The sequence below is a fragment of the Pleuronectes platessa genome, chromosome 8 (genome assembly GCF_947347685.1).
Source record: "Pleuronectes platessa chromosome 8, fPlePla1.1, whole genome shotgun sequence".
NCBI classification, from domain to species: Eukaryota; Metazoa; Chordata; class Actinopteri; order Pleuronectiformes; family Pleuronectidae; genus Pleuronectes; species Pleuronectes platessa.
Genome location: NC_070633.1, coordinates 22,311,162 through 22,330,111, shown reverse-complemented (window position 1 = coordinate 22,330,111; position 18,950 = coordinate 22,311,162). Strand labels below are relative to the sequence as shown.

The window sequence follows — 18,950 nt, the reverse complement described above, 5'->3', positions numbered from 1 at the left end:
AATCTTAATAATGTACATGTGAATGAATTGAGTTTTAAGAATGTTAACAAAATTAACCACGATCATTGTCCGTGGTGAACAAAAGATGTCGGCCACACACACACACACACTAGAGAATCATTTAACTTCTTACACACGTGTCTGGAAGTTTATCAGAGTTAATTTAGATGCACATTCTTATGCATGAAAACGCACACAAACACAAGCCCCCTGGAGAATAGATAAGCAGGCTCCGTGGACCGATGACCGTCCCTTGAATAAACAGCCACTCCTTTGTCTGCTGCATCCCACTCATCCTCATCCATTCCCCACGGTTTCCTCAACCTCCCCCCCCCCCCTCCACACAGACAAACACACACAAAACCCACAGTGGAATATATGAAAACTCTGTGACTTCGTGTGATGCCTCATAAGCAATCATCTCAACATACACACACACACACAAACACACACACACTCACCGATAAATGTGAATCAGGGCCTTCTGGTTCACACACATTAGCTCACCACAACATCAGGAAATTCATTTGATGACAGTCATTCTTTTGCCCTTAGCGTTTCCCAAATTCTTGGCCTGGATGCTGTGTCCTTTTTCTGCTGACTGCTCGGGAGCTGCACTGGTGCGGCGCCAGAGGTTTTTTGGCAGAGTGTGGGCGGACAGAGTGGAGAGGCAGAGGCATGCCTTACTCTGGATATACACTCCGTCTGGCAAAAAAAAAATAGAGCAGTAGTTATAGAGCTACTGAAATGGGACTTTCTGACAGTTATTTCTATCCATTGCAGATTGAAGGCAAGTTACTGTTAAAGGTTAGATTTGCTATGGATATTTGATTATTGAGGTGTCAGACAAAGAAGATGGATTTTTGGACGGCGGCATAAGGAAGTGGTTTCTCATTCAGATGCATGCGAATAGGGAAACCTTCTATAAACAGGAAGGAGTTTTTATTTCCATCCCGCAGACGACCGTAAGAGCCAGAGACGTTCTCATGAAAATGCAAAGTGGGTGACTCAGTGAGGCAGACTTCAGCCACTGGTTGGTTTCCAGGTGGTGTGGCTAGCTCGCCTCATTAGAGAATATTATCCAGCGTGCCCCTCAGCAACCGCCATGTCCCCCCCCGAACTCCCACCCGACGCTCACTGCTGGGCTGGACATACACCCTTGAAATCTGACAGGAGAGAAGGCGTGCGGAGGGTGGAGGAGGATGACAGTAAGAGCCGGGAGCTTCACACAATCAAATGTCGTATTTTTTTTATTAATCTCCCTGCAGCTCCCGATCGAGGGGCAGCTCTAAACATTACTGTTGAAAGAACCTCCAGGGAAATAATGACAAGAGTACGTGATGAAGGAGAGGAGGAGGAGGAGGATGTGTGTAACAGCTAAGTGTGTGTGTGCATGTGCGCTCATGCATGTTACTGTACAAGAAAGAAGTATTAGCCGGCCAGTGTTTTCAGCTTTCCCACATGAGAGAGAACAGAGACTGAAGCTCAGAGAGAAATGCGGTTAAAAAGGGATCATATGGACACGTGTGGGTGGACCCGGCCCCAGGTTTCTTTTGTTGTTGTTCTTCAAGAGGACCCTTGTGCTCTCTAAATCTCTCTGTGGACCTTCTACTGAGTCAGAGACCTTTTCTTCCCGTCTCTCGCTGAGTGCACTGCATATTGTCTCGTAGCACACGCTCTTATCTCCGCTCAACTGTTTAACATACACAATTTATTATGGGAGAATGGTTTTTGAAAGCGACTGCAAGAAGAAAATTGTAAATGTCTTTCAATGCCGTGTGTACCCTTTTTTGATATACTAAACAAAATGTAGATGTTTCAATTTAAAATGTAAACACAGAATTGAAGACTGGTCTGTTTTCTCAAGATGTTTCTCACACCAAGGTCCTTCTTTGAGAAACGGAGAATTCTCATTTTTCTCTTGCCAGTACAGCGACTCACAATCATTTTCATTTTCATTCAGGCATTTTCATCATTGCTGAGTATTTTATTGATTGAAGTAATTGTGTTGGTTGTAAAAGGCATGGATGCTGAGAAATGGCCTTCAAGTATATTCCTAGATCTCATGCAACATCTTTTAAGCAGCTAAATTTAAAGGGCTAATTTTTGCCTATTGTCATGCTGTTGCACTGTAAGATCTACAAGAAGACGTCATATGTTGTAGGCTCAACACATAATTTGAAAATAAATGTAAAATCTTGGGTTCATGAATCAGCGAAACCTGTTTTCTTTGGACTGTGGGAGGACGTCAGAGTAGCCGGAAGCAGAGGGAGAACATGAGGCCTCCACACAGAGAAGACTGAACCAGGGTTCAAACCCAGAACCTTGTTGTACATGAGTGAATGTACTTGTAAAACAAAGCCTGTTGTTATTATGACTACTCACTTTTAGAACTGAAATTAGGTTTCCACTTCTCAGAAATGTGTCTTTTCAGCCACATTCAAGCCACAGTGTGCTGCTTCAAATAGAGTTCACGTCATGGAGAGAATTTCTACTCAGAAGCTCAGTTGTTCCAACAGAGAGTCATACTAGTTACAAGATGTTTGCAATGTTGTGAACAAGGGATAATTCTTGTTATAGTGGTTTCGTGTTGTAACATTTCTCTCAGGATTTTGGATTTATTGTTATTAAATAAGAAACTAGTGCCACGAAGACACACTCAAGCACTCATCCCCGGTGACATCGACTGTTTATTAACCTCATCCCACTTTCACGTGAGCGGCTGCAAATGTGATTTAGGATTGTTCTTAAAATCGTATCGATCAGCTGCAACTTTACCGCTTCCCCGCGGCCTGGCTTTATCTGTAAACCTTTTTATCTTTGGCATTTTTACTGTGATAGTTCACACTTACAGAGGAGAAAAGAAGATGGTGACGGGCAACAAATAACCCGGGTCAGATTAAAAACAGCACATTTTCATTACAATGAGCGCACATTATTTAGCTACCAGGACAAGAAGAGTATAACAAGCATTTTCTAAAGAAATAAATTAGAAATCAACATAATTGCTCTTATATCCCATAGTTGGCTCCATGAAAATATCTTCACATGCAGATCTAAAGTCCTGCTGTCATTCCTTTGCTTCAGATGATTCAGGTCTATGGAAATGATTTCATTGCTCTGCTTGTTCTTGTGGGGAATCTGCAGCCATCTCTGTGTAAACTTGACATGCTTCAAACATTTGAGTTTTGCGAGTGACAAGCGCTGTGTACGTTGTTCTTTGCAACTAAACATGTTATTTTTACTTCATACATTTCCACAAAAGAAGATTTCCGAAACTTTAACTTCCTGAGAATTGACATCCAGGTGCTGTTCCAGAGGTGAGGGTTCCTCCTGCACATTGTTATTTGCAGCCAAAGCCCCGAGAAGATTAAGCAAATTAGTTTGTTCTGTCTCCTCTTTCATGACACATTTTCATTCTCGTCAGATGTGGAAAACAAGGCCTTGGATTCTGTTGTCATTCCATCCGTTGTTTAATCTCTGTATTGCTTCTCCATCTTGAGTATTTACAGCCGTCATGCTGCAAAAACTCTGCGCAAAACCATAACACTACCATATTTGACCAGTCAGCAACATTCAGTGCTTTTAGCCTCAACCAAAACGTTCCTTAACCTTCAGAGAGTGTTACCCCATTAGCAGATTTTTCTGGGGGGGAGTTAATCTATCTCCCTGGGACATCATTTAAAACCGTGATTCCTCAAGTGGAATTAAGCACAGGTTGGGGAACTGACTCCTTCAGATGGTCCCTGTTTCCCAGGGAAAGTTACCTCGGTAGAAATTCACCTTTAAATTTTAATCGGATGGTGCCACTTGTGGGTAAAAAAGAAAGTTTGGACTATCTTGTGCTGTAGGACATCCATAACTTTGAGGTGTCATTCCCTTAAACCCGCAGCTTGGTTAGTGTTACTTAATGTCTGGGCACCTCAGCTCTGGTACAAGCTGCAGTCAAATCCTCCAGTTTAATACTTTTTCAAATGTATGATGTGCTCGACTAAATACTGAACCAATATAAAGTATAATTTAAATCTGCAGCATAGCATACACCGATGCATACATTGGATGAAATACAGCCCTCATGGTGTATGTTCATCTGCGTCCACTTATATAGTTCACTGTAATGAAAAACACTGAGGGAGGGGGAATCATGGTATGTTACTGATGAAACATGTCCTCGAGCTATGTTGTCGGAAAAATGGAGATGAGAGAACTCTGCTGTGGCTGGAAATTCTTCGGAAGAATTAAATCTCCTTTATTACACATGGTTGTGCGACATGTTTGCTTCGGGACCCGGGCTCCTAATGGACAAGGATAAATACGCAGACACACACATAGATAAACACACACACACACACACACTCCAGAGGGAACATGAGCAGCACTGCAGTGAAATTGCACCAGCCATGCCCTGATGTAACAAGATCGTGTTCTCCGTGCGAGCTGAAATCGAGTTTCCTGTTCTGCCGCACACAATACAAACGCATAAGCATGTTCCCTTATTTTACCCCCTGAACAGTGGGAGCATTGGTTCGGCAGAAAATGGAGAATGATTTCGATGAGAGAGGATTTCCTGGATACGTGTTCGTCCGTGGGTCCACGTCCTACAACCCTGTCTTGGATCCTCTGTCCTCTCTGTATATGCGGTGTTTGGTATTCAGGCTGGCTGTTGCACCACCCTCCCATCTTCCATCCACCCTTCCTTATCATCCCTTCTGCTATCTGTCTTACTTTCATCCGCCCTAACGTGCAGAAGAAGTCATCAATCGCCTGGCAACCAGGGACCCTCTTATCACCACTGCTCTTACTCTGACTCCTCGTTTAGAGATTGATAGTGAGGTCATCAATAGACATAAGGTTTCCATCCATTTTGCTTTAATGTACTTCTCCCCCTCCTCCTTTTTTGGAGTGTTTTCTTTCCTCCATCTGGCCTCCATTTCTCTTTCTGCATTTTTGTCCTTCAGTCAGTTTTATCAGTCCAAAGTATTTATGGCACCCTCCCCTGCTCCAGGGACGTATAGTGCACGTCTTCTGTAACGTGCACTTTAATCTCTTTCACTGCTCGTCCGTTAATTCATCCATTTTCTCTACTACAGTAGATTATGAGGAACTCACTTGTAAGGAAAAGTTCTATCTATCACTAGAGCAGTAAATATCGTTTCTCCTTCACTGGATTCTGCTATTGTAGAAAAGTCACAGGTATAATGGAACACATGTAGTGTTAACTGCTGTTACTCTCTATTTTTTATAGAAATATTATGAAGTGAAGGTGTTAGTTTTTAATTTAAATGAAAAGTTGATTTTTAAAGTTTAAAAATTAAAGCTTAAATTGTGTTAAATTGAACCATCAGTTTATCTTTGACAAGTCATTTGCCTTAAAAAAATTCCATCATTCCATCCATCCATCGGGATAAGTGGAGAAAAGCTAAAGGAATAGTTAAAATATAAAAACACTTTTTCCTCTCATATACTGCTTCTCGTTATTTAGCTTTTTGTTTTTGCATTTCCGGATTTTTATAATCGGCACAAACAAAATTAAACCTTCTCTAAATGTTTCCAAGCCAGTGTGTCAGATTTATTTTTGCCACACGTCTAGTAAATTACAGTGCGCGTATAATCTGAAGTGAAGGATTTGTTCTCGTGACTACTGCTCCTGCGTGCTGTGCATACACACAGGTTCGTTGTACAATACTCACCCGGCGGCGGAATTGTCAACTCTGAATCCTCTGCATGTGACGTTGAGGCACATACTGGAGCGAGGCAGCATTTCCATTTAAAAAAGCTCCATACTGGGAGGCTTGGGCCCACAAAGGAACACGTGGTGCCGAAGGATGTCAGTGCTGGCGTGTGTAGGTGTGTGCAAATTTTTCCCAACTGCGGTGTGAGCCGATATTGTAAATAAAGGTCTCTCAGATATGTAGGTGATAGATCCAACCATCTACGTTATCCATAGGGTTATCATTCAAACAGCAGGAGTGACAGAGAGAGAGAGAGACTCAGTAAAAACCTTGTAAAATATGCATGTTGTTTACAGGATGATTTATTCACGAATGGATGTGGATTCCATTACTGTATTGGCTGCTGGTGTGTCACTGATGTTGACCTAAGCTTTTCTCAATGGTACTGTGTAGGTGTTATCTTCTCTTCCATCTCATTCATACTTCCCTCCTGCCCACAGATTTTGACCCCACCCTTGGAATGATGGCTGGAATCACTCCCATGAACCCCATGATGCCCGGCATCGGTATCGTGCCTGGACAGCTCTCCCAGGATTTACCGGTTGTCAAGGAGATCATCCACTGCAAGACCTGCACCCTATTCCCCCCGAACCCCAGTAAGCCATGATATCACATTAATACTACACCAGCTCCCCCAACCACCAATAACCCAGCATATTCTTCAACTGCATCTCTATTGCACCAATATTAGCAGGTAAACGCAAGTTTTATTAAACCGGGGTAAATCAAAAAAGAAAAAGGCAACTGAGCTCTTTCCCATTGCCAGTAGTTTTTTTTTTCACAAAACATGCCGACATTTGCGAATCTCACGTCTTTGTCTTGTCAGCGTCGCATTCTGCACGATGTTTTACATGAGCTGTTTACACGCCGATGCCTGGAAGTTCATTCTGCGTCATAAGGTCGTGCAGGAAAAGGTGCAGCTCCAGCATCTAGACCGCCAACGAAAAGATGAAGAGGACGAAATCAACATTGATACCCAACATGCCATGTTTCTATCACTGCCGAGCGGAGACAGTGCCAATAAAAAAACCTGTTTCAGTCCGTTGATTGTATCCGTTCCCATTTTTTTACCAATGGAAAAGGAATCACACGTTTGAAGGCCTCTGATAACGTAACATCAGTAGGCCTCGGAAACAGCTGCTTGATAAAATCATCAAAAAAGCTCATCACAAAACAAGGTCTAATTATTTGTTGTTGTTATGAGTTGTTTTTGAAGCTTTGACTCACATTTCACGATTTTCCTCGGTGGATAGAGTTGCTCATTTCTAATAATCACTTTGATATGTAATTCTTGTGAGTAAAAATTACTTTCATTATTGATTAATCTGCTAATATTTGTGGGATTAGAATGAGGATCTAAAAAAAATTGGGAAAATGATGAAAAGGCTTCTTCAAATCACTTGTTTTGTCAACAAAGCCCCAAAGATAACAAGAGAGAAAAGCCTTCACGTGATCATATTTGAGAAGATGCACTCAAAGAAATATTGGTAATTCCATGGCAACTCACTTTGTATACTCTTGACAAGAGGTGTGCTGCACAAGCTGTTTATATTTATCTCACCTCCGCCTTCCAATTATCCAGAGTTAAAAAAACAGGTAGTGGGGGGGTCCTTTGATAGATCCAACCGTCGCATTTCAGATTCCCTGCAACAGAAAAGTTTCTGCCTGGGGCCTCTTTTCTAACAGGTAGTACATGTCATCTTCAAAGTGAATTAAAACAAAAAGCTCTGCACCACAGTTGCGTTGGGGAGTTTACGAGGCCTTCATGAAGCAAAACACACACTGTTGTATTCTCTCGGGCAAATATGTGTTTTCTACCACAGCCATACAGCTGTTTATGCATGTGTATCTGTGGGGTTCTTTATGCCACAGCATAAACGGCCAGCGTCACAATGTGGTGCATGGAGAAAAGCTGATTAAAAGTTTAACTTCACTTAGGAACATCTCTCAAGCTCGTCCTCAGGAGTGAAGACAGAGAAATGAACTCGGTGCTGTGACAGGACACATGCTGTATAAACCCTGAGGCTGAGGGGAGGGTCTGCCGGCTGTGGCACAACAAGGACTGTTTCCTGTGTTTTGTGTCGCCTGTTATACATTCATTAATTACCTTCACCTTGGAGGTAATGTATTCATAACTACTGGATGAATCGCCACAGAACTTGGTGGAAGGATGCAATATGGTTAAGCAAAGACTCCATTACATGTTGGTGCGGCTCCAGATCAGGGGACAGATCCAGGATATTCTTTTCAATTTCCTTAACCTTGAAGGAGGTTAACATTTTTATTGATTTGTCAGCGAGTTCTTTGAAACTCCCCATGGAGAAGAATCAGACGTATTTATCCAAACAAAATCTGGATGTAGGGGATTTCGATAATGTATCATTAGTGCTGTATGCTGCCATGTGGTATCAAAAAGGTTTAGAAACCTGTAACTACCACCAACGTGTAGCTGAGAAACACAATGTGGCCTTAGCTTTAAGGCTTGTTTTCATTGAAGGGAGATGCTGGGCCTTGGTAGAGTTATGCACTCAACTAGGTGCCATTCTAGATTGAATTAATTTAATTAATTGATTTTTATGGCGTAATAGATGATTTATGCCCAAGAATCAAAGTGTTTCCATCCAAAGTGATGCACAGACTCATCACTGATTTTTTACCTTTTTTATTTTCAAACCTACTTTCTACTTTCCTGCCTGTCTGCTCTGTCCCAGTTACTCTCGACTCTTTCTTTTGATCTCCATCTCTTCTTAAGATCTCTTTCGCCTGTCACCTATTTCAGTGTCACAGAATGCAGTTAATCTCTAAGCCATGTATTCAGACATCTGAGGAAAAAACGGTCTATGCTTTATGCCGCTCATGAAAGTCGAGTCTTTAAGAAGCCAGCAAGGTTTGGTTAAGCTCTCGAGAGAATTGCTTCCTCAGTTTGGACCATGTGAGTCTGTGACCTCTGAGTTGTGTTGTTAGGGGCCAGCTGCTCCTGGTAGCATCTCTGAAGGCAACATGGTTCCAATTGAGGGGCCTGAAGGCATTTTGAAGTCTTAGATTAATGTGTTTTGAAGTTCATTGCTTTTCAACAATTCAAATTTTCATCGTTACTCATTATAAGATCAGTCTCTGCTAAGTTACAGTTTTTTCTACGATGGGTTCCTCATGATTGTGTTTCTGCAGTTCTTACAGTTGTGTAGTTCTTTTGACTTGATTTGACTTTGACCTCCAGTCCGCACCAGGTTGGTTTGCAGCCATCTGGAAAGAGTTTGTGGTGAAAGTGAACACCTCCAAATTTAAAAAGAAAAACATGAGGTGGAAAGAAGTGAGGTTCCCAGACTCCGCAGCCTGGTCCGCCTCAGACTGTAGTGACTGAAGGCTGCAATAGGCACCACCAGCATAACACAATGAATCACTAGTTCAAATATTGACAGATTAGTTCATTTGTGGGTAACGTAGGCACCATTTTAGTTTATCCCTTGCATTCTATAGACATAAAATGTGTGTTCATCACCCCTCTGAAAATAGTATTATACTATAATACTCTAGTCCCTCTAAGAGGGAGCACGAGATCCACACAGTTGAACTGGTGCAGCATGGCAGTGATTGATGCTTTTTACTCAACTGTTGTAGAAAAAAGGGAGCAGAGCCTCCAGACAAATCTCTTCATCTACTACTCGATCTACCCACTACCAAGGAGCCACAATCAGGGGTCATGATTTGTGGGTAGTGAGTGAAAGACTGAGATAGATGCTGCAAGCAGCCTAATTAGGTTTCGTTTGCTGGCTGGTGTCTTTACACAGAAAGGAGGCAGTTAAGGTGGATCGGCCATCTACTTCTGAACATGATCAACTGAATGCAAATGAGCAAAAACGTACTGCTTCCACCTTCTATCTTCTATTTGTCAGTCAAAAAAGCCTTCTGAGACATCACTGTCGGCTCTGGGAACTTGCTGTTGACATTTCTATTACTATAAAGGCTTTGGCCAGAATCATTATGTTTTGGGTTGTTTGTCCCGTTCTTGAGAACATGAAATGTCAAAAACACCTTCAGGGAAATTTGGTACAAACATTTGCTGGATGAAATGACGAGAATTTGTTGGTCAAGGTCACTGTGACCACATATGCGTTATGAAAAAAACACACTTTGGTAGACAGAAAGTGCACTGGTTGGCAGAGGCATACAAATTTAAGATGCTATTTGCATTTGCAACATTCGTTACAACTGACATTTCAAGCATAATAGCAACTATTAAAGCTTGTGTTAGTGAATGCTGAAACAGTTTGCATCTAAAGAGCATAAGTGATGAATAATGATACACCTTGATCATCATGTTCTCCTCTCATTCCCCTACCAGCTCTATGTGTGTGACACGGCTTTAGTGATACATGTGCTTATATACCAGACCACACCCAGAGAGTGATACAGAGTGCAAATGCCCCATGGATCCTCCCTGAAGAGCTGGAGCACATGAATGGAGAGACAGACAACTGGGACATGTCAGGAAACCTCTGCAGCTACAGCAGACTGGACCTACAGCGAGCAGAGGAAAATGAATGGTTGGGTAGAAAACCTTCTTGGGCTTTTTCCACATATGGCAACAACACCTATGCACTCACTTCACTGAACGAGCAAATAGCACCTTCTTTGAAAAGTTCTGGAATGAAGCCATTCAGCACATTATTGGTTCCACCAGGCAGAAAACATACCAGGCCCTTCACATCACATAAAGATGTAAAATGTGGTTGTAAAGTCAGCACTTAAGCATATGTCTCACTAAAGCTGCATCGCCTCCGAGTGTGATAGAGCTGATGGGAGAATGAGACGAGAACATGATGATAGAGGCGTATCATTATTTCACACTGTGCTCTCAAAAGTGCCTTTAAATGCAAAGTAGTGATGTTTAACGATGTCAATTGATGAAGAAAATGATATAAAAATCTCCGCAGCAAGTCTAAGGGAGAAAAACTAAAGATTATTCCAGTATTCCTTAGTGTAATGATTATTCTCTCCGCTGTTTGGTCTACAGAATGTTGCAAATGCAAATGGTAGTAAACGTCAATAGGAGGCTCCCAAAGTGAGAACTTAAATCGCCTTTTCTTTCCGACCAGCAGAAAGAAAACCAGATGCTGTATCTGGACTGTCAGAGTGAATCTCCTTAAAGCTCTTTTCTTGTAGCGTCCTTCTCCTTTTGTCTTCAGTCAAACTCTCTGCATTCAGCTTTGATCCCTCTTCACAGCCGCTTCTTCCAACTCACCTATTCCTTGCTGAGGTGCTGTAGTACTACCTTTTTGTTTTTCCTCTGAATGGTTTGCAAAGACTCAACACTTTGACCTGTGGTTTTGCTTTGATAGTAAAATTGGACATAAAACTCAGTGTTTTCTGTTTCTCTGACTCTTTGAAACTTCTGAAGGCAGTGTCGAATAGATTTTATAAATTAGCTCTAAGGGAAGATGAAACAGATTCTGTTGAGCTTTGAGGATTCTCGCGTGTGCATCCATGTATGTACACATATTATGCACTGTCCCTTACGCCTGAAAACAGACTGCTGTTGGTCTGTTTCGTTCTAAGAAAAAACAAATATTTGTCGACTAACAGATGAGAGAATTCTTCAGCTGATTGGTTGATGTAATTGAATATTCAGGCATTTTTTATATCTGTCTTTCGTTTGCAGTCACACACAAAGATGCTTTAAAGTTCCTCTTCTCTTCTTCTCCTGGTATCGATTAATCCCCTAAAAGCCTCTCGCTTCCTCAGATGGAAAAGTTTTTTCCAATGGCTCAGATGTAAGTCTACACCTTCACCTCATTTAGTGCTCGCGGATGAATTAGCAAATCCCCCCCCCGTCTCCAAATCTGTCCAAGTGTTGGACGATGAGGATGTGTTACAGCAGCAGACCAGTGCAGGGGCCACACAACAGAGACCAGGACATCGTCTGTTGCAGCAGCCTCCATGTTTGTTCTAAGTACACTGCTAATATCAAACGTACAATGAGTATATCTGAAGTCTGCAGAAAATGCAAAATCTTGTATATTTTAGTCCAATACAGCAGATTCAATTCTGGTGTAATTCTTGAAGGAAAAGTGAGTATTTTAATACATCCGTTCTATAGTATTTTCATGCATATATTCCTAAATATATGCAAATGAATTGGACAAAATATCAGAAAAGCATAATGCAGTTTTCACTCACTCAGTCATCTTCATAACCTGTCAGTATCTTGTCTCTCCCTCCTGTTTACTGCGTTTCTTTTATACCCACTGTGGACTTAGCATTCTGCCTCTCCTCCTCCACTCTTTCCTCGGTTTCTCTGTCTGCATTTTTAAATTAGCAGCCTTGAAGTCTGTCGCACAAAGTTTATCTGAATCTTCTGTGTTGTGCATTTGCATAAAGTGTCCTAATGTGCTGAACAGTGGGGTTCAGTAGCACAGCAGTACACAACAGTCCAAAGTCACAAAAACTTTCTGTTGCAGAACCGAACAACTTTTTTGATCTAAGTTACAACACGACACATTCGGGTTCATGCTGCACTGCACCTGTTCTCCCTCCTGCTCTCGCTGTTCTCCTCCTCTGCTCTCCCCATCGTCACAATCACCCCCATCAGCCCCTCGTGGACCGAAAAAGGTCAGTCAATTTTCAGACTCTTTGTTGCATCTGCCAACAAAGCTCTTTCTTGCTTTCGCAAGCTTTTTCTCCACCAGCTTTACTTTTTCCAGCCATCTCAACTCACAACTAGTTTAATCCTTCATGGAGCGAAACTTCAGTCGATTTTTTTGCTTTAACAGTCACATTTCAAGAAAAGAGGAGGCAGAGGGACCACTAAGAGATTAAATAATGACTACAAAGAGACACAAAACAACCACAAAGAGGTGAAAGATGTCCACAACGATGCATAAAACAACGTTAACACAACCACAAAGAGACACAGACAACTAGAAACAATGCAAAATGACCATAAAGAGACAAAAAACACCTACAGAAGGACCACAAAGAGACTCACCTGGAGTCTCACTTCTTTGTCGGAGGAGTGGTGAGGTCTTATATTTGTCTGTGTCCAGGGGCCCATCGTCTCATAATCTGTACATAGAATTTATTTGCCATCCATTTATGACACTGAATAATGACTCTAACCGTTAATAATGCAAAGTTTATTACAGCTCAGAACCAGGTCTTTAAACTCTCCTCTTAAACTGGTCTTCCCATCCGCAAGTTTCTGAGCTCGGCCCCAGAAGGCATCTTATTAGGAGCCCAGACGACATCAGCTGAATGCGAAGAAGCGATAAAAGCTCCTCGCTCTGTCTCGTAGTTATTAGACCAGTCATCCTGCTGAGAGAGCTCCTCATCTCAGCTGTTTGTATCGTGATCTCATCTGTTTTATCGCCGCCCAACTGTTGTACCGCAGGTGGACGTCCGCATGAAGAGGGTGCAGCCATTTTGGAACTTTCTCTAAAGCTTAGCCCCCTCCTTTCCACAACTATCAGTCTGTTACTGAAGTTACATGTAATCAAGTTGTGCCGCTGTAAAACACAAGGGAAAAAACAAGATTAGAAGCCAAAGTACGCAAACAAGTAAAAGCCATTTTAAAGAGCTAGTTAAAGTTAAAGAAAAATTCCCAGATCCTCCCATTTATCTCAATCTGTGGGTTCTCCCTTCTTCTCTTCTTTATATTCACGACATCCAGATTTTCATTGCGATTTGCACCAAATTCACACATTCATAAATATTTATCCCATAAACATACAATATTTGTTTTTCATCAAGATCCATAGAAATTATTCTCTTACAAATCAACGTAAATATTGAAAATCAGCCTATTTCGAAATCTTAATGAAAAAGACAACAAAATGGTTGGATTCACCCTCTGATCTGGATCCACACAATAATTCAATGGGTTCTTTCGTGACCCGTAGAGCATCCTTCCACCAACATCTGTTTTGTAGTTTTTGCGTGATGTTGCTTAGAAAACTAAAACACAGTCCTCCCAAGTTAAGTATCATTCAGTTAGAAGATGACCAGGCACCAGTGTTCTGCAGAAGTTTGTCTCACTGTTACTGAACCCCACCAGTGCTTAGTCCTGAAACCCTTTTGATCACACTTGAATCAGAGCAATAGATATCTGAGTTTCTCCACATGCTGCTGGTCCTCGTGATACAGCTCAGATATCCAACCAAGGTCAACCCCAGTTCTTTCTCATCATGTCGATATATCTACAGGGGTACGAGCGTCAGGCCTTTCTAGCAGACACCCAGAAATACATCATCCCAGCTTTCCACTGATTAGCTCGTTCACTCCTCATAGCCCTCGCTAATCATATTCATCATGGATGAGAAGCTTGATCTATTGGAGATTAGATCAGTCAACACTCGCCCGTGTTGAATAAGTGATTTCTGCAATGCAGGGGACCTTCCACATGAGAGGTTTTGCAATCACTCTGTAGTCAAAAGGATTTCATTTTCATGCATGGCATGGTTTGATATTAACATTGATCCAACAAAAAACAATCTGAGCCTTTTGCTCTAAGTTATCATTACTCATGCGTTAAACTGTCATCATATTTTAAGGTCATAAGGGCAGTGTTTTATATTTGGCTTCATTTAATTCTGAAGCATGAAGCTCCATGAGAATGTGGGAAGTTAGGTTTCTAGTTTTAATGTTGATTTTTGTCTGAATGTTCATGTCTTATAGTGCCATCAGATCTTTATTGGACTTTTTTAACCATGCATCTTTGTTTGTATGAGTGGTTTTCAGTTCCATATATACATTTTAAATTCATTTATATACCTGGAAGGCAGAGTCAGCAGCATAAACACCTTGGTTTTTGTTATTGTGTAAACCTGATGGAGTCAGTGCCATTTAGATGCTGACATTTTAAGTAGGCATTGAATAAATATGTTTTTGTATTGAGGCTGCTTTGTTTCAGACATCATAAAGTTATTTGTATAAAAATTTTTTATTGGATATATATATTTCCACAGATATTTACCTATGAGCGAAAAACAAAAGACAAAATCCGACCTGCTCCTGTCAGAATAATTTAGAGCAGTTTTCTTATGAAAACACTCTGTTCTTGCCATTGGATATTTTGTCTACAGCTTCTCAGAGAGCATTTTTCACACCTAATCGAGTTTCTGTGTTCTCAGACAGCTGAGTCATTACTTGAATTGTGCGTATTTCAGCTTTATTATCTGCTGTGCTCACAGATTCATCACTATACATCATTATTTTTCTCGACAGATCTTCCCTCTCCCGCCACAAGAGACCGTCCTCCGGGTTGTAAGACGGTGTTTGTAGGGGGTCTGCCCGAGAACGCCAACGAGCAGCTCATAATGGAGGTCTTCGGACAGTGCGGCGACATCGTTGCCATACGCAAAAGCAAAAAGAACTTCTGCCATATCAGATTTGCGGAAGAGTTCACTGTGGACAAGGCCCTCTTCCTGTCAGGTGAGCCATCGGTACTCGGAAACCTTTGTCACGCCCTCTGTGTAAGTGCTATTTGGTGAAAATATTTCGGTGTATTGTAGCAGATAAAATGCCACTTAGATAAATGTCACGCAAGAATATTAAGCAGCTTCTAAGTGGGCAGCTGGCAGTAAACCTCTGATTCATTGACAATCTGAAGTGACTCACATTTTGAGACCTGAAAGGCTTGAAACCGGGAAAGAAAAACAACTGCCTAAGAAACTCAGCATCAGTTGTGTTTCAATCACAACGAAACAACAAGGTATTTTGAATTTAATGCAGATGTGATGCCTGCCATCCTCGCCATAGCAACAGCAGCAAGGGCTCGTGGGTATTATCTTACAAGACCTACACAAGAAAAAACATGCATTTCTAAATAATTAAAGCTAGTGCCCACACCACAAACCTAAAGGATCATTTAATTATTCAGGATCCTCCCATGTTTTGATGTCAAGTAGATCAGGAAAAAAGGAGCTATTGAAATGGGAATTCAATGTGGAGAATGTTTTTTTGTCACGAGGTTAGAATCTGACCCAAAATCTGCCTGATTATCTTCTATTGTGCAGAAGACAGCAAAAGTAGCCATGAAATATGTGATACAACATTTATCATTTGTTATCTTTAATTTTAGCAGCAGCTTCTTCCGTTCACATTTCTTAAATCTGATCTCAGTGAACTGCTGGACACGTATTTCTTTTTTAAATCCCACTTGACCTGTAGTGCGTTTGTGTGTGTGTGCGTGTGTGTTTGTATGTGTGTGTGCAAATGAGAGATCCTATGCCTCTCTGCCTCTTATTCTTACAGTGAGATGTGGGAGCTGAGGTCCATTTATTAGCCAGATGTCAGAGCTGTGCAGTTTTCCCATAAATAACCCCCCCCCCCCCCCCCCCCAATACACACACACACACACACACACACACACACACACACACACACACTGAGAGCTCCTCATATGAAATATTGAAGTAGTGGTAGATTTGGAGCCTGGAGCAGGGAGAGCGGACTGAAGCAGAAACAGCCCTCAGCCCTCAACGTTTCTTTTCCTGTTTGCTCTGTTATCCGCCTCGGCCTCCCCTCTTCATCTGTGATGAGAGCTTGTTGGGGCCCCTAAGTGAATCGCAGTGGGCATCATTACTGCGTCCGGCAAGAGCGCACGCACGTGTGTTATTGCAAAAACACACACAAAACTCTGTCTCTCTCTCTCTCTCTCTCTTTCTCTCTCTCTCTCTCTCTCTCCTGTTCATTTCAACCAATTAAATCCCAAAATGGGCACGATTGCACTTTAAATCTACGACGAACCAATTGAGAAAATTGAGTGAGGAGCAGAGAGTGAGGAGAAGATGGAAGTAGCTAGGAGAGGGGGGGGGAGTGAGAAATCAGTTCCCTCCCCAAGGTTCTCTTGTGTATTGACAAAAGGATGCAGGCCTTCTTGTTATAACCCCCACAGCGATAGTTTATCCTCTGAAAGTCATCCAATAAGCACAATAGGACACGTTGAAGAGAAGTAGACCCTAATCAAATATTGTGTTCTTTCATTTTCTGTGTATTCTGTATAATGGTCTCAATATGAACCACAATGGCAACTCAGTAGAGCCTGTACCTGCACCAAGTCCTCAATATTTCAGTGAAGCTGCACAATCACACACTCACATATCAGTCCCTTAAATAGTGCTGCTCTTTTTCATCAAGATTCATAATTGATTCCCTGGGAAATCTGTGAAAATGTCAAAAAACGCTTCCCTTTTTTCCTTTTCAGTTTCTTTTATGCTTATTTCTACACCTGCACACACTCATTCACACAAAATCTGCACAACACACACTAATCTAATACATTAACTCTCCTTCTGTCTTTTTTGTTTTTAGTTTTTACCTGTTGCTGTCGCATTGCAGATAATATCCAACATTTGCCCCTGACGCTAAATGTGTCTTGTCAATTCACCCGTTGTGTCGTATTTCACAAAAACAACAAAAAATAAGCTCTTGCCTGCAATGTTAAAGAAAGTGATACATTTGTCCGGGATCTAAACGTTTGTCCAGATCCCTTCCAAAGTTTACTTGTTTCTTTCTTTGTGATGTTCCATGTTTCCACCAAATTCTATGAAAATGTATTCTTTTATTTTTTGTGTTATCCAACAAATAAACAAACCTCCTTGGTGTAATGAAAGGTGATGGAGAACTCCCCCACAACACACAGACCAAAACTCATTTGTGTTACTATTCTGTCTCAGGCTCCTATTTTCCCTGTTGCTTCCTGCGAATTTTCATCAGATTCACACCTGCAGGCGTGTTTTTCTTTGCATTTGCATTAAAGAGCTGCACACCGTCTCCAATTCAGTATTTCTGGTTCATCTTGTTTGTTCTTTTCTTTCATTTGTGAGCTGGCAAGTGTGAGACTCCAGTGATTATTATATATATATATATATTTGCCAAATCACTGAAAAATGTGCATAGATTAATAAAACGTGTGAATTGAATGTGTGAAATTGTCAGAAAATAACATCATTCGAGCTTCGATCTGCTGCAGAGATCCAAAGTGAAAAAACACACAACTGTGTCTCGCTCAGTCTGAATCTGACGGTCGATCTTTCTCACGTCATTTCTCTCCCTCCCTTTGTTTCTGTCGCTCTCTGCTGTCAAACATTTAATGACGGGACAAGAAGTCTGCAGACACACAAAGTTCAGCAGAGGCTAATGGGATGGCCGTTATTTGGCAGGTATTGGCTCCATCATTTGGAGATAATGAATATCTGCAAAGTTTTATGGTAATGTTACGGTAATTATTGAGATATTTCAATCTAGGAAAAACTAGTGGACCAACCACAGGTGCCACCCACAGAGTCGTGCTGCTAACTTGGCTGAGAAGCTAAATTTAGTCTAAAGTATTTTCTTTAAAAGAAATTAGAGGCATTTAAACACCTGCAGTTTGCAAATCACACTGTGAAAATGACATCAAACTGTCTGAGGAGACAGATTAACTCACTTTAATTGGTGAGTTCCCTGCTGCCCCATCTGCTTCTTCCCCATTAGACTTATATTACATATTACACTTATTCCCATTTCCATCTCCCTTTCATCTCTTTTTTTTTGCTTTTAATTTTCAACCTTTTGTCTGCCCAGGTTATCGTATCCGTTTGGGCTCCAGCACGGACAAGAAAGACACCGGTCGTCTTCACGTGGACTTCGCTCAGGCAAGAGACGATCTGTACGAGTGGGAGTGTCACCAGCGACTGTTGGCCAGAGAGGAGAGGCACCGGCGCAAAGTAGAGGAGGATCGCTTCCGGCCGCCCTCCCCCCCTCCCATCGTCCACTACTCGGAGCACGAGTGCAGCCAGCTGGGGGACAAGATTAAAGGTTGGTGGACACGGCCAAGTATAGATAAATACACATGTATATCGCAGGCATAACAGAGAGGGGGAGATAAAGCTTGAAATGTTGTTTTAATTACGCTAAGGGCGTTTTCAAGTAGAGAACAGATTGTAATTGTCACGTTGTTAATGAGCAAACTGGAGTGGAAATAGAACCAACCATAGTGCCATGTAATTCATGCAGACCCTTAACTAACAAGGTAGTGGGTAAGGGGATAATTTGTGTGTGTGTGTTAATGTGCGTGTGTGTGTGTGTGTGTAAGGGTGCTTGCAGGGAGCAGCCAAGACATAACAGGAACAGTCCCTAACCAAAGCTGGTAAAACTGACATGATTCTCTGATGTTCTAACAAATTCAGGGAATTTGTTTTTAAAGATGTAACACGAAGGCTGTTAAAACACAGTATATAT

General features: G+C 41.6%; 1 protein-coding gene across 4 annotated transcripts in view; it reads left to right on the top strand.

The window, feature by feature from the left end:
* enox2 (ecto-NOX disulfide-thiol exchanger 2) overlaps window positions 1-18,950 on the top strand; it is a 159,721-nt gene that overhangs the window by 113,899 nt on the left and 26,872 nt on the right. For 3 of the 4 annotated variants that reach the window (XM_053429423.1, XM_053429421.1, XM_053429422.1), the window contains 3 exons: window positions 6,173-6,328; window positions 14,952-15,158; window positions 18,294-18,527. In XM_053429423.1, the coding sequence (XP_053285398.1) occupies window positions 6,173-6,328; window positions 14,952-15,158; window positions 18,294-18,527 (597 nt within the window). The remainder of the gene's footprint in view (window positions 1-6,172; window positions 6,329-14,951; window positions 15,159-18,293; window positions 18,528-18,950) is intronic. The other variant, XM_053429425.1, reaches the window with a different exon arrangement.